This window comes from Conger conger, chromosome 4, assembly GCF_963514075.1.
Source record: "Conger conger chromosome 4, fConCon1.1, whole genome shotgun sequence".
Lineage (NCBI taxonomy): Eukaryota > Metazoa > Chordata > Actinopteri > Anguilliformes > Congridae > Conger > Conger conger.
The window spans coordinates 10,156,260-10,171,348 of record NC_083763.1 but is presented as its reverse complement, the minus strand read 5'-3'; the positions used below and the strand labels follow the sequence as shown (position 1 = coordinate 10,171,348).

The 15,089-nt window shown below is 49.0% G+C and overlaps 1 protein-coding gene across 1 annotated transcript in view; it reads left to right on the top strand.

The window, feature by feature from the left end:
- LOC133127727 (serine/threonine-protein kinase STK11) overlaps positions 1 to 15,089 on the top strand; it is a 45,184-nt gene that overhangs the window by 5,182 nt on the left and 24,913 nt on the right. The window contains exons 3-6 of the mRNA XM_061240826.1: positions 7,948 to 8,031; positions 13,581 to 13,670; positions 14,245 to 14,377; positions 14,767 to 14,903. Of these exons, the coding sequence (XP_061096810.1) occupies positions 7,948 to 8,031; positions 13,581 to 13,670; positions 14,245 to 14,377; positions 14,767 to 14,903 (444 nt within the window). The remainder of the gene's footprint in view (positions 1 to 7,947; positions 8,032 to 13,580; positions 13,671 to 14,244; positions 14,378 to 14,766; positions 14,904 to 15,089) is intronic.

Genomic DNA, 15,089 nt, shown 5'->3' with positions numbered 1-15,089 from the left:
TGCCCTGAAATGGCAGAATTTAATGGCAAGTTTCGCAAAGTATTTGTTTTCAAAGATTTTTCAGGAACATCTTAGTTGTGAGAAGATGACCCATGAGGCTCTTATAACATTAAAATTCTTTCGTAAAATAGAAATAAAAATATGATTTGGCTGTAGCCTAGAGTTTTTTTTGTTTAGTTTTTTTTGGCTATAGCCCCCCCCTCCCCCAGATGACTTTTCAGATGGTCCTTTCAGTACTTTAACCACACAATGCTTTTTACCCTAAATCATTGGCCAATAATGTTTGCGTTTGCTGATATGTAGTTTTATCCTGAGAGTGCATGTTCAGTGTTGTTTTTTTTGTTGAAGTATGTTTGATCCACTTGTGTTTATCGCCCACAATCTTCTAAACTGTTCTGCATCCGAGCCACACGTCGTCACGGCTGTGCAAACAGTGTACCTTTATAAAGAGTGTTCGCTTGTGTTGCTGGTTTGCTGCATTCCTGCCCTTAGAAACCTCTTAACTAGCAACAGTCCAAACTGTGAAAACCCAGTAAAGAACTGTAATACCGCCAGTGGAGTTACTGTAGAACAGGGACCATGCAGTTCGTCTGTCATCTGGCGCACAAAACATTGTCTAAGAAATTTCCATAATTACATTCATTTCCTCGGAGCCAACACCAAAAGCGGTTTCAATTGATACTAAATAGTTAATTCTGTTGGCTCCTGGAAGAATGGAGCTATTGTGCGGTGCCACCTCAACCAAATGTTCGCGGAGTGTAGTTGATAAAATATGCAGGACACCTCGTCTGTTTCGGAACCAAGAATAGCGCGCTTGCTGTTAATCTCTGTGTGAGTAAAGTTTTGAGTTAGTCACACTACACTTCACTTACCAAATGAACAACGCGGGGAAAATGAGAAACTAGGGACGCACAGCTGCCTGTCGTCTAGGGAGGGGCTGGGCTCCTGCAATAGTACCCAAAAGTCTATTTCATAACATGCGAAGAGCAGGTCTATTAATATTTGACATTGTATGTAAACGTCAGTGAGTTCATCTGTCTATATCGCCTTGCCATAGGGGTGAGAGCTGAAAATAATTCCTTAATGTAGTTGGCCCTTTCTTCTGGCTTATGTTTTCAGCAAATGCACATTTTGAAATTCTAGCATTCTTTACCAGAAAAGCCATCCAATGAATTCGATGTGAAATGCGTTGTGGAAACGTGAAGCATCGAATTATATTTTTCTTTGGAAGCGGTTAAGCGCGTTTAATCGCAGTTACATCTAAATCGAACGCTGAAGGACACCAGGCTGAACGTCTGAACAGGGCTGCCGGCAGACCACTTCCTCCGAAGCGACTTCATTCTCATGCCACAGGCAGCCTTCGCATGCTGTCCGCTGCGCGTTCAGCCCTGTTTTCTTCATTGGTTTTGTCCTCGTCTGTGAGATGCAGGGGTGTGATAACGCCGCATTGGCTCGCTGAAGATGAACCGCCGCAGGGCGGGCCTGAGCCGGCCTCGTACGCGCCGCGGGAGAGAGGAGCGTCGAGGCGGGAAGTGACAACGTCGCCGTGACGAAACGCGAGGTGTCGGAACGCCTCGCCGGAGCTTCTGCTCCCCCGCCAAGCGGCACGGAGAACCTCGATTTAAGCGCCGGGGGAAACCGGGGCCGGTGCCACGGCAGGGCCCGGAGCGCGGAGCCGCGCTCGGAAACGGCCCCGGGGGTCTCATAATGCCGGTGTGTGCTCTGTGACCCGCTGAGGAAAACTCTGCGAGGGTTCAGGCCCGACGCGGGGTGTTTTACTGCTGTCATCCTGTGTAAGGGGGGAGGCGGCTTGGCGGTTGGTTTTCTCTGCTGACTTCTGTGGTTAAGTTCTGACCTTTTTTTCCGATGTGAAAGTGTCTAGCGTCTCCAGTTCGTCGGGTTCGTGTTGATGAGAAAGGGCGTTTGTAGAGTGTACATTTAATTTTAGGTGTCCTTTTCTGCTACAGAAATTTCAAAATGGTACAATGAGTTGTTTTGGTCACAGAAGGTTTGTTCACGTTTTTCATAAGCAGTGTTTCATTCTTCTTCTTTTTTATCCACCATGATATTGTTTTTCTTTCCTTTCTGCTTAATTCCATACTTCAGTCATGTTGTCATGCCCCCCCCCCCACCTCAAATGAGCCAGAATTGTGTGGGAGGTGCGTCTTGTTGTACAAACATAAATAACAGTAACTATGAGGCACATTTCTCCAGAACCTTCCGTCCCTAACAAGTATCCCAGTGCGCTTTGCGTGGATGTAAGGACCCCCAAAATTGGCCAAGTCAGCAGTGCACACCTACTTTGGTCAGGAGTTGTGACAAAAATGTATAATAGGCTAATTTAAGTGCTCATGATGCTACCAGTTATACTGAGAAAGCTGGGAGAGTTGATATCTCTGATTATTTACCTTTGTAATGCTGGTGAATCTTTTTTTTTTTCTTTTCTTTCAGAGGTAGTCATAGAAGAGAACCCAAAACGTGTATGTTTGCACTTGTACAAATGTGCAAGCCAGTCAAGTTTAGTGTGACTTTCGCATCTCAGTTTAGTTGCAACATATAATTTCCCCTGAAGTTTCCACACATCCCAAGCCTCTACTTGTTATGCTTTGTCATGGAGGGCCCATGAACGGTTGTGTAAAAGGTGTCGGCTACATTCCGTGGTTTAGGATGGGAATTCCACAATGTTCGGCCAAACCTAGAAAGTACTATTGAGCCGTACCCTCCTGTGTGATGTGCCGTATAGTAAGGGCTTTGTTCAGATTCCCCAGCACTCCCTCCATTCAAATATCTCTCCTGAAGCGCTCCATGGCAACAGGCTATCTGTGCTAGCTGGGATAGGTCTGCTTTGGTAATGGGACGGTGCCATTGGACAACCCCACACTGACACTCCCCCCTGCACTGTCGATATTTATATTTTCTATCCTGCTTTTCAATGATTGTACCTGGCCCTGAAGTGGAACACTGGGGGGATGGAGGAATGTTCTGGAAGTATCCCCTCGTTGCTGTCGGCAGTTGCACTGCTCTCTAAACTGAGTTATGGCCACAAAAACCCGTACAAGATTATTCCAAATCCTGTGGTTGACCTGGCTTGTTTTGATTGTATAACCCCACGTTCCTCTATGGGAGAAGTGGAGGAAGCACTAATTCTGTGTCTGGACTGAAAATCACTTACCCCCACCCCCAACCCCCCACGGTGCCGGGATGATGTAAGCTGTAGGCTAGACGACAAACTCCCCTGGTCAAAATAAGCTGCTCACTGTTTCTACATTTGCAGACTGCAGGGTTATACATAGGTAAAGAAAGCAGATTAGCCTTGCCGCTAATACCGGGGTCCTTTTGGGTCACAGGGAATTCTTTTAACGCTTTGCAATGGAAGCTGTGCTTGTGTGTTCATCACTAAAGCCTTAGTACTGTGCTGACGCCTCTGACAAACGTGTTCTTATACCCCGATGATTCACTTTACCTTGGATCTAAAGAAACCGTATTCACGGTCTAAGGCTGTTCTCGTTTGAACAGTTGAGACTCGCGGAAATGTGGAGATGTTTCCAATGATCGTGGTCCAGTCTTACGACGGCCATTTTATCAGCCAGGTGGTCTCGCAGATCATTTCACAGAACAAACCGCTGTGCTGAGTTTGTTCAGACCTGCGCTGAGATCTTGATGCAAATGATTGCTTTCCACCGTGAACCTTTTGCCTGACAGACCGATCTCTTAAAGATCTCATATTGTGGAAAATGATTTCCCTCTTTGTGTGGATTATGAAGTTGTAAATGCTACGAAAACACTGTGGAAGTATCAAAACAGTCCTCAAATAAATCCACACAACCTGTATTAAGGACCTGTGCATTTAAATGAGTCGTTTGGACCGTAACTTTATGATGTCACAACTACGCGCTCATTTGCATTTGCCTTCAGCACAGCCCACCTTGTAGCCAGAAGAAACCCAAGCGCTAGTCTCACTAGCCAACCAATCAGAACACAAGTTCATTGATATCTATGAGCCTCAAAGACACAGTCACTAAACCAGCCTCTTCTTGGTAAAGCTCATGAGAGGCACTGGAGAATGGACATGTAAAACTGGATAGAGATTGCTTATGGTACTTAAAACCACAGAAACGTTGTCTTAAGGATATCAGGGCTGAAAATGAAGCCCTGGAAATGCGGGGCCTTTAACCCCGCCGCCACGACGCTGCTGTTATGGAGGTGGGGTGGTGTCAGCAGCCAGCGGTTTTTATCAGGTCATCAGTCTGCCTCCAGACCGTCCTGCTTCAGCTTGTTCCTGTGTGACCGCATATTTCAAATATTTTGTCTGTCAACATTTCTCAGAGGAACACGAAAATCTGGAGTGTGTAAAACTAAACGTTTGTTTGTTTAACAGTTCCCGTTCTCTCCGCCTCTTTCCTCTTTGCTTTGTCGTGTGTGTGTGTGTGTGTGTGTGTGTGTGTGTGTGTGTGTGTGTGTGTGTGTGTGTGTGTGTGTGTGTGTGTGTGTGTGATTGTGACATTAACTCTCCCTCCCCACGTATCATGATGAAATGGCTTCAGCAGGGCTGTGTGTGTACGTGTGTGTACGTGTGTGTACGTGTGTGTACGTGTGTGTACGTGTGTGTACGTGTGTGTACGTGTGTGTACGTGTGTGTACGTGTGTCTGTGTGTCTGTGTGTCTGTGTACATGTGCGTTCGTGTGTATGTGTACGTGTGGGGTTTGGTGATTGTGACATTAACTCTCCCTCCCCACGCATCATGTTGAAATGGCTTCAGCAAGGCTGTGTGTGTACGTGTGTGTACGTGTGTGTACGTGTGTGTACGTGTGTGTACGTGTGTGTACGTGTGTGTACGTGTGTGTACGTGTGTGTACGTGTGTGTACGTGTGTGTACGTGTGTGTACGTGTGTGTACGTGTGTGTACGTGTGCGTTCGTGTGTATGTGTACGTGTGGGGTTTGGTGATTGTGACATTAACTCTCCCTCCCCACGCATTATGTTGAAATGGCTTCAGCAAGGCTGTGTGTGTGTGTACGTGTACATGTGCCTTCGTGAGTACGTGTGCGTGTGTTTACGTGTGTGGGGTTTGGTGATTGTGACATTAACTCTCCCTCCCCACGCATCATGTTGAAATGGCTTCAGCAAGGCTGTGTGTGTGTGTACATGTACATGTGCCTTCGTGTGTACGTGTGCGCGTGTGTGTGTGTGTGTGTACGTGTGCGCGTGTGTGTACGTGTGTGTGTGTACGTGTGTGGGGTTTGGTGATTGTGACATTAACTCTCCCTCCCCACGCATCATGTTGAAATGGCTTCAGCAGGGCAGTGTGTCATCGCTGTTACGCAACGCGTCTGTTAACGGCCTGCGTTCCGTGTCCCGCCACGGCGCCTGTGATTAACTCTGCCCTCCTCTCTCCGGATCATCCACACTGTTTTTTATTTTTTTCCCAGCTTCAGCTTAGTTAGCAGATGGTTTCAACTCGCCTGAGTGGACATGATGGTCGTTGATTTCGCGACACGGTAAACCGCTCTGTGTTCGGCTCCTACAGAGTACATATGGTCCTGATTGGATCGCGCGTACTCCGAGTTTAATTAACGCTGGACATTTTAACTGTGTTTGCACACAGTGTGTCGTCTCCGTTTGTTACTTCCATTCACTTATGCGGGGGGTGTCATCAACTCTTAACATATGAAATGCTGCTCATATTAAGAGATGGCTTATAGCTTATACATTTTAGAATGAGAAATTAATGTGGATATTGAGTGTGCCTACTGTAAGCTGGCTTAGGGGTTGACCGGTTTTGGTAGATTGGTCAGCAGAGCAGTACATGCATGTGAATTTACATTATATTAATGGCATTTGGCAGATGCTCTTATCCAGAGCGACTTACAGTTGATTAGACTAAGCAGGGGGACAATCCTCCCCTGGAGCAATGCAGGGTTAAGGGCCTTGCTCAAGGGCCCAACGGCTGTGCGGACACTGGGGTACACTGGGGATCGAGCCACCAACCTTGCAGGTCCCAGTCATTTACCTTAACCATCACTATGCTACAGGCAGCCCCCGAATGTAACCTCTAACGCGTTAATGACAGTTACAAACACACATTTCATTTCTCATTGATTACACATCGCATTTTCAGCCAATGACAGAGCCTGTGGCCTGGCTGCATATTTCAGTTGACTTTTATTTATTTATTTTTGCATACACCAAGCAGGTTACTGAGTTAGCTGGATAACTGCACCAAATCGAACCCAGAACAGTACTTTTCACTTCAGTCCAGGGTTTACTCTGTGAGCTGATCCCGCTAACTCCGTAACCCTGTTTGGTGAAACGCCACCCCCACTCTCTCTCGCTCTGTGGTTTTCCCAAGGCTGAGGACATCGTTGCTGGTGTATACACGCAGGAAGTGGGGCTCTGGATCAAGGTTAATCGAGCTCTGTTTACCCAGCCTGTTGTGCCTCTGACCACTGTGGGTTGGGCTCTGTCCAAGGATTCACGGTTTCTGTAGAGGGGGGTGGGACCTGTGCAAAGCATGCTGGGTGATGGAAGGCAAAGCGCCGAACAAACGGCTAATTTTCAAACGGCTACGCGGCAGTTGAGTCTGAAACTGAGTCTCACCTGGGCTCCCTGTGCTGGGTCTGGGCCGGGGCACGTCGGCTTGAACAGCTGCTCTGATGTGGGTTTGTGTTTACCTGGCATTGCAGGTTCCAGGAGACCTTTTAAAACATTTTTATTTAACCTTTATTTAAGCAGGGGCAGTCGCATTGAGAGCGACTTCTCTTTCGCAAATAAGCCCTGGAGCTTAGATTACATTAGTTATTTAGCTGAAGTTTTCATCCAAAGCATCCTTAGTTGATCAGACTAAGCTAACCCTCCTGGAGTAATGTGGCGTTGAGCACCTTGTTCAAGACCTCAACAGCTGTACTGTCTACACTGGGGCTTGAACCACAAACCTTCCAGGTCCCAGTCAGGCACCTGAGACACTAGGCCTCATGTACCTGTGAGAGGAAACCGGAGTGCCTGGTGGAAACTAGCGTGAACACAGGGAAACATACAAACTCTTCACACGGTGGCTCCATGCCAGAAGAGAAGAGTCGAACCCGGAACCACTTGTGAGGTTTCTGTTGAAGACCAATGAGGTTAAAACGTTAACCGTGGGTTTTTCCCGGCTTAAGAAATGACACGATTGACGTGTTTTTTTTCAGAGCGTCGAGCGAGTGTGCCAATCTTTTCTTTTCCGCTTCTCGTATGTTCCTGTGACCCAACACCTTGTGAAAAATATTTTGTTGTGCGTTTGTTTTCTTGTTTTCTTCCACACACACACACACACACACACGCACACACCCTCTGCACCTCTCTGTAAATGGGGGGTGTAGAAACGCAGACTCCCATTCTAAACGCACAGACAGCACCACCACGCTTCCACACGCCCACAGGGCAGTCCGACCTCCCTCAACCCTAATGGGTTTGGGACACAGTGGGCAGGAATGGAACTGTGTGAAAGATGAAGCCTGTTATCGCAGACTCTGCCAGATGGGCAAAGTGTACACAAGGTTCTGGAAAGAAGTGCTTTTCTGACTCACGGCATAACCATTGTACTGGCCCAAGTTCAGTGGCTTTTTTTCTCCCGAGTTTGAATGCCACAGAGGGCTTTCGGCGTCAGTTTATTGTATGTAAATAATAGAAGATGCATTAGGCACACAAAAACCAGTTTGCTGCCCAGCTGTACCACGTTTAAGTGCAGTCTCTCAAATGCTTTTGCGTACTCAAATTAGCTTATTTGGTTTTCTTATTTTGGGCGGATGTAGATTTTTGCCTATGCTGCTCTGTTCTCTGTTGAGAGGCCACGGCTCCCTCTGCTGGACAGAAGATGAAGTGATTTTGTTTGACGGTGTCTTATTTTCCCGGCTGTTTCTGTCGAAGCCTCGTTTCCCTGTGTCATGTTTTGTGTGTTTTTTTGTTTTGCAGGGAAATCCAGCTTCTACGAAGACTACGACACAAAAATGTGATCCAGTTGGTAGACGTGCTGTATAATGAAGAGAAGCAGAAAATATATCCTTTTCAGAATGTACTACTGGGGGGAGGTGATATTGCTAACCTTAGCTGCCGTACCTTTTAATGGAAATATAATTCTCTGCTTATGTTGTGTATCAGATTGCAGAAATGTACTACTGCTTTTTCACTTCATCAAAGATCATAAAATCTGGCCCTCCAATCCAAATCCAGCCCTGGTTTTATTTTCTACCAGGTAATTAATTGAACAATTAGAGCCACAGGTTGTCCAGACAGTTCACTCCTGACTCCCAGGTAAAGGGAGGCTGGAAAACCAGCTGTTCTCAGCCCTCGAAGACCGTGATTTGATTATCTTTTCTATCTCTCTGTCAAGGTATATCATATCGCTATAATATACTCATCCATCAAGCAAAAACGATGCGTTCTCACAATGCTGCTACCACGTAGTGGCAAAGTTCTAACATTCACAAAACATTTGAGTAACACTGCGAGAACATTGTTAGCCGATTGTATATAAAGCGTCTTAAGTGTGTAAGATATGTAGTATGTTTACGCATGTAACTAGAAGAAAGGAATAGTTGGCTGGTGTGACTATGCATGTGAAGTGTCAGTGTGCTCTTTGTGCAGAGAGTGAGGGTGACGTGGATGAGTAATGAGAACAGCAGTGGTTCCAGGCTACGGTTGTGCAGCTGCTGTCTGACCTCATTTGGACACCGTGTCTCTCTGCCCTGTATTACACGGCGCTAACGCTGTGTTCTGTACTGGCCCGGATTTAAATACCGACGTTAGAGCCAACGCTTGGCTTCAGCGATACGCTGTCCGCAGCGAGTGAAGCTAATTATTTGCGGGGGGGCTATTTTTGAAAGGCGGGTGTCGATTTGACGGACATCCAATGAGGATGCGCGCCGCTGCGTACGAAGGCTTTCGATTGGAGAGGAACGGGAAATTGGCAGACAGTCGGTCGACGTGCACGCCCACTGGTTCACGATGACATAAAATCTGAATCCAAATTGTTTTCCAGGAAGTTGATTGGGGGGGGAAAAAAAAAAAGGTGAAATTACCATTTCTATTAATTTTATGGAATGTCTACTTTAAAACATCGTCGTATGCTTATGAAGAATTGACTCAAATTGAGGGCCAGGTTTGAGTATCCTCGCTGTGGGTGACTCTCTGTAAAATTCAGCCACGGCTCCTCAGCCCCCGCTCCACCGGAGCTGCCGATTCCTGCCCTCGCAGAGCTGCTGCGCGGCCGGTTACGGTTCCGCCTTAAAACGGGCGGCCGGCTCTCACCGCGGGGACGGGGCGAGGCGGTCGCCGTGTGATGAATTGATTTTTAATTCGGCGCCGGGTAACCGGGAGAACTCGCGCGCCCCGCGACTCTCCCGGGACAACGGTGACTAACGGCGCCGAGATTTTTCCGGTCAGCGGGTAGAGGCGTTGAGGCTCCTCTGCGGAGACCGTGTCTGACCGTGTGCATCGGCACTGTCTGCGGCAGGACGAGGTCAGAGTGATTTAAGATGCAGTTCCGCTCCGTGGCCACAGAGGGGCTCTCTTGACTTTCCTGACGCGAGAAAGCTACGGGGCTTCTGATGAGCTCATAATGTATTTTTGTCTGGCAGTACCCCCCCAGCCCCCAGCCCCCCGCCCCCCGCCCCGTCCTCGGCTCTTACCGTCTCTACAGGCTCCTCTGAAGTGAAACTCTCATTACCTTTCATGTCTGACAGTGAAGTGCCCTTAAATCCATACGCTAAAATCAGATGTATTAAGAGTGGCTCCGTGTTTATATGCGCGATTCAACATGAATGACGTCGCTTGTAGTCGTAAACGGGACAAACCCGTAAAAAATGTGACATACCCTCAGTCCTGGGGAATAACATTGTTTAATACATGTTATACTGAAGTTCAATGCCTTTTTTGGTCGCTGTGTGAGGCTCGGGGATCAAAATGTTGGATTCCAGAATTGGATGGATCCCTGCAGTCCTCGTAGAAGTCTGTTACACGACGTATTTGCACTTGCACTCAGCCAGTGGGTCTGGGGTATAGCAGCAGGGCCAGTGGGTCTGGGGTATAGCAGCAGGGCCAGTGGGTGTGGGGTATAGCAGCAGGGCCAGTAGTTCTGGGGTATAGCAGCAGGGCCAGTGGGTCTGGGGTATAGCAGCGGGGCCAGTGGCTCTGAGGTATAGCAGCAGGGCCAGTGGGTCTGGGGTATAGCAGCGGGGCCAGGGGGTCTGGGGTATAGCAGCGGGGCCAGTGGCTCTGAGGTATAGCAGCAGGGCCAGTGGGTCTGGGGTATAGCAGCGGGACCAGTGGGTCTGGGGTATAGCAGCAGGGCCAGTGGGTCTTGGGTATAGCAGCAGGGCCAGTGGGTCTTGGGTATAGCAGCAGGGCCGGTGGGTCTTGGGTATAGCAGCAGGGCCAGTGGCTCTGGGGTATAGCAGCGGGGCCAGTGGGTCTGAGGTATAGCAGCAGGGCCAGTGGGTGTGGGGTCTGGGGTATAGCAGCAGGGCCAGTGGGTGTGGGGCCTGGGGTATAGCAGCAGGGCCAGTGGGTCTGGGGTATAGCAGCAGGGCCAGTGGGTCTGGGGTATAGCAGCAGGGCCAGTGGGTCTGGGGTATAGCAGCAGGGCCAGTGGGTCTGAGGTATAGCAGCAGGGCCAGTGGGTCTGGGGTATAGCAGCAGGGCCAGTGGGTCTGGGGTATAGCAGCAGGGCCAGTGGGTCTGAGGTATAGCAGCAGGGCCAGTGGGTCTGGGGTATAGCAGCAGGGCCAGTGGGTCTGGGGTATAGCAGCAGGGCCAGTGGGTCTGAGGTATAGCAGCAGGGCCAGTGGGTCTGGGGTATAGCAGCAGGGCCAATGTGGGCACATTCAAGTGTTTGACTTTATCAAGGCCAGACCTAATCCTGAAACAGTCATAGACTCCACGGTTGGGTGTTTGACTGTCTATTTCGCCTCAGCCTCCGCGGTTGGGTGTGTGGCGGTCTGGTTCGGTCTCAGGAGGCGTGGGAGTTAACGGGCTCCGCACCGTGCCCTGACTCACGCTCCCTCCCGGCCTGCCTTTAATTCCGGGATGGGTCGGGACGTCATTATGCGCACCGCGTCCTGGCGTCTGCCTTCCCTTTTCTCATTTCCTCTTCCTTTCCCCCTCGGAATATCCGGCAGAAAATGTCGTGATTTTTCACACCGAACGGTCGCTCGGAACCCCCGTGGACCACCTCTGCAACCCCTCTGGACCGTGACGCGACCGCGCGTCTCCTCCGGTCCGTCGGCAGACCGGTCCGGATTCCTGGTGGAGGACGGGAAAGCGGAGCGGTTGGGGGGGGAGATGCGGTTGTTTCCGCTGCTCTCCGTCCCCCCCTCTCGCTTTGCATGCTGGTCACGCAGGTTATTATTGGCGGAGTGCTCTCTGGAATCCCCCTCCTGCAGAGAGGGAGGCGCTCTGACGCAGTTAGCGAGCGAGGAGCTCCCCCCGCCGTCCCCGCCGGTCCGTTTTCTCAGCCCTTTCATTTCTCTTTCGTCCAACCCTTCAGCCCTTCCCTCCTTCAGCGCTCCGCTTCTGCGTCTCCTGCTAAGTGCTCTCCACCCCCCCACCCCCCCCCCGGACGCGTGACGCAGTCCACCCGCTCGCCCGCTAACGCGTGAGCGTTGAGTCTATAATACTTCTCATTTGCTTGTCCTTTGATGGTCAATCCATCGTTTATTTTCCTGTTGCCATGTTTACGTCTCCTTCCTCGGGTCCTGAAGGTGACATTGAAAATGAGGATGTTGGTTTCATTTTTCAGTGTTTGGTGGCAGCTGTGATTGGACAATCAGTATTACCCGTCCGGCAGTTAACCGTCAGCTTTACCACTGGTTAACTGGCAGCTTAGGCAACATTATCCTGGACTACCATACTCTGTCATATTTTATTCTGTGCCTCCCACCCCAAACAAATCATGCTTTTAAAAACATTTTTTAAAGAGAGTAGCACTAGCCCAGAAGATTATCACTTGATTCAGTAGTGCTGCAATAATGAGCCAATTTATTATAGTGTATGGAGAAGCAAGATAATGCTTCTAGCAATCTTGGAGATGATTACAGCACTTTACATTCCCTTCACAAAATGGAGGATTGTTGTTGGGTTTGGGGAAAAAAATAAATAACTATTTCTTTCATTCAATTTCTTTATTTTGTCATCAGTGGTGTCTGTACCACCCAGCTGTTATAACGCGGCAGCGTAACTGTCTCATTCACGCACACTTCAATTTCTCTAACCGCTGTGATATCTCTGTGCTGCTCTTTCAGAGGCGGACTTATGGATCGTTTTCTGATTCCTCATTAATCATACGAGCAGGTCAACGTTAGATTTCTGTGGTTGTTGTTAGAGACATTTTCCCCACTGTCAAAAATCACAGTCCAAATTCCTCTCCTACTGGCTGATTATTGGGCAGCACGGTGGTGCAGTCGATGGCACTGTAAGAAGGTTCAGGGTTCGAAGGTTCAGGGAAACAATCCTCCCCTGGTTGGGGGCCTTGCTCAAGGCCCAACGGCTGTGCGGATCTTATTGTGGCTACACCAGGGATCGAACCACCGACCGCCTGGGTCGCAGTCATGTGCCTTAACCCCTACGCTACAGGCCGCCCCAAAGACATCAAGATTAGATTGCTTGTGGGGGGGGGGGGGGGGGGGGTTATTATGGCTTTGCTGCAAAAACAGTGTGTGGCAGCAGTTAGGCAGCAATATTTTTGCTTCCTTCAAAAGCTGCTAAATACCACTGGCTTGAAAAACCGGACGTTGAAGGCGCCCTAATCTGCTTTTCTGAAATGAGCTTATTTTCCTGGCTACTGCGGCCGTGCCATTTCCGTGCGTAATGATCCCTGCTCAGCGTCTCTGATGGGCCAGGGCCGGTCCATCCACAGCAGTGCACTGGATTACATGCAGCGTCAGAGTAATGAGACATGTTTCCTGTACGACACCCTGGAGACCTGACAACAGTCCCCTTCCTCCGTTCTGTTTCCTAATGCGGAGTTTGAGTTTCTTTTTCCCCATTTTCAGTTCATTTCGTAAGGGTGAATTTATATCGCGCCTTTATCAAAAGAGCTGTACAATTGATGCTTCTCTTTCACCTATTTGCACGCCAACAGCGACGCAAGCAAGGCACCAACCGGCTTGTCAGGAGCATTTGGGCATTAGGTGTCTTGCTCAGGGACACTTCGATACACCCAGGACAGAATCAGACTGGCAGCCCTCCGACTGCCAGACAACTGCTCTTACCGCCTAAGCTGAATTCGCTCCTGATAATAGTGCTCTTTGCAGAGAAACGGAAGACAAAATTGGGCGAAAACCAGGCTCGATCCCTGAGAAGCAAAACCTCCCAGGTGGGCAGAAATACACTCAGACGGTGGTGACGGTCCACTGGCCGGCCCTGTGTAAAGTACAGGCAGAGTTTGAGGCCTGGCCGTGGCCTGTGTTCCTGGCTTTGAGCCGGTGTGGCCGTAGCGTGTGCGTGTCACCGTGGCGACTCCACTGTGTTTAGTGTGTCAGGATGCATGTGACGGCCTGTCGTGTTGTGGCTGTGGTCGTGTTGTGGCTCTGTTCCTTGACCGCGGGCACGTATATGGTGATGGAGTACTGCGTGTGCGGCATGCAGGAGATGCTGGACAGCGTCCCGGAGAAGCGCTTTCCCATGTTCCAGGCTCATGGGTGAGTTTGGGCTGCAGGTACCCTCCGTGTCGCCATCCCTATGGCCCTGCTCCTGTTACGGCCTGTCCGCTCCGAGACCTATAACTATCATAACAGTGAGCATCCACACCAAGAACTATAACTATCATAACAGTGAACATCCACACCAAGAACTATAACTATCATGATGCCGTTATTTAAATTTAATCCATTAGACACCTACTTTCATTACTTAATTAAACTCAGAGAAAATATCAGTATGAATTGTATGTATATCTACATTCTAGTTTTAAGTTTAAGTTTCAAATTAATAGAAATAGCTTTGCTTGCTCCTATTCGAATATACACAAGGACCAATATCTATCAAAATGGGTTTGTGTTTTCTGAAGGCAAAAATCCAGGATGGAATAAAAGTCCAATCCAGTCAAACTGAGTATATGAGGTGTCTCTAGAACCTGGCTTAAGAAATGTGTGTGTGTGTCTGTGTCTGTGTGTGTTTACACCTCGGTTAATGTGTTTTATAGAGTGTTATTTACAGGTCTCAGATTCCTGCTTCAATAATTGACAGTTTGCATTCGTGTTCTTGTTGTTTTAGGTACTTCTGCCAGCTCCTCGATGGCTTAGAATATTTGCACAGCCAAGGAATCGTGCACAAAGACATTAAACCAGGGAACCTGCTGCTGACCACAGACGGTGCACTGAAAATCTCCGATCTCGGTGTAGCAGAGGTAAGGGCTTCACCTTCACTCCCCTGTCCAGAGAGTGCTGAGCACGCTAATGTTGGCGTCGTGAATCAAAACCGCGGTACTCAAGTTTAGTGAGAGAGAGTGACTTGGGAGTGATGCAATCTGTCCACGATTCTTCCACAAACTGGAAATGTATTTTCCTAATAACCTAATCAACACATGGGGAGACATGAGACATGAAAACACACTGATTGTGACTACATTTTCATGTGTGGGGCAAAAAAAAAAAAATTGACTATTTTCACTGCAATTGTACCATTGACTTTACATGAACAGTGTACATTTCCAGCAGGATAAAATTGACTCCCGTCAGAATGAAAGGTGGAGCGTCCGCGCTGTTAGTGACTGTGATGTCACTTCCTGTCTCCCAGGCGCTGCACCCCTTTGCCGAGGACGACACGTGCAGGACGAGCCAGGGCTCCCCGGCGTTCCAGCCCCCCGAGATCGCCAACGGCCTGGACACGTTTTCAGGGTTCAAAGTGGACATCTGGTCCGCGGGCGTCACACTGTGAGTATGGAAGCCCGGCTGCTCGTGCGTCCGGGGGGGCCGTCAGCGGAACATCTGCTTTTTGGATAACGCTAAACGCATACGCTGCGGGGGAATGCTTTGATCCCAGAGCCCACACTCCTGCCTTTAGCCCCGTTCTCACCAGCTCTCTGTTGTGGTCATTTAACCCTATAAGCTGTGATATCA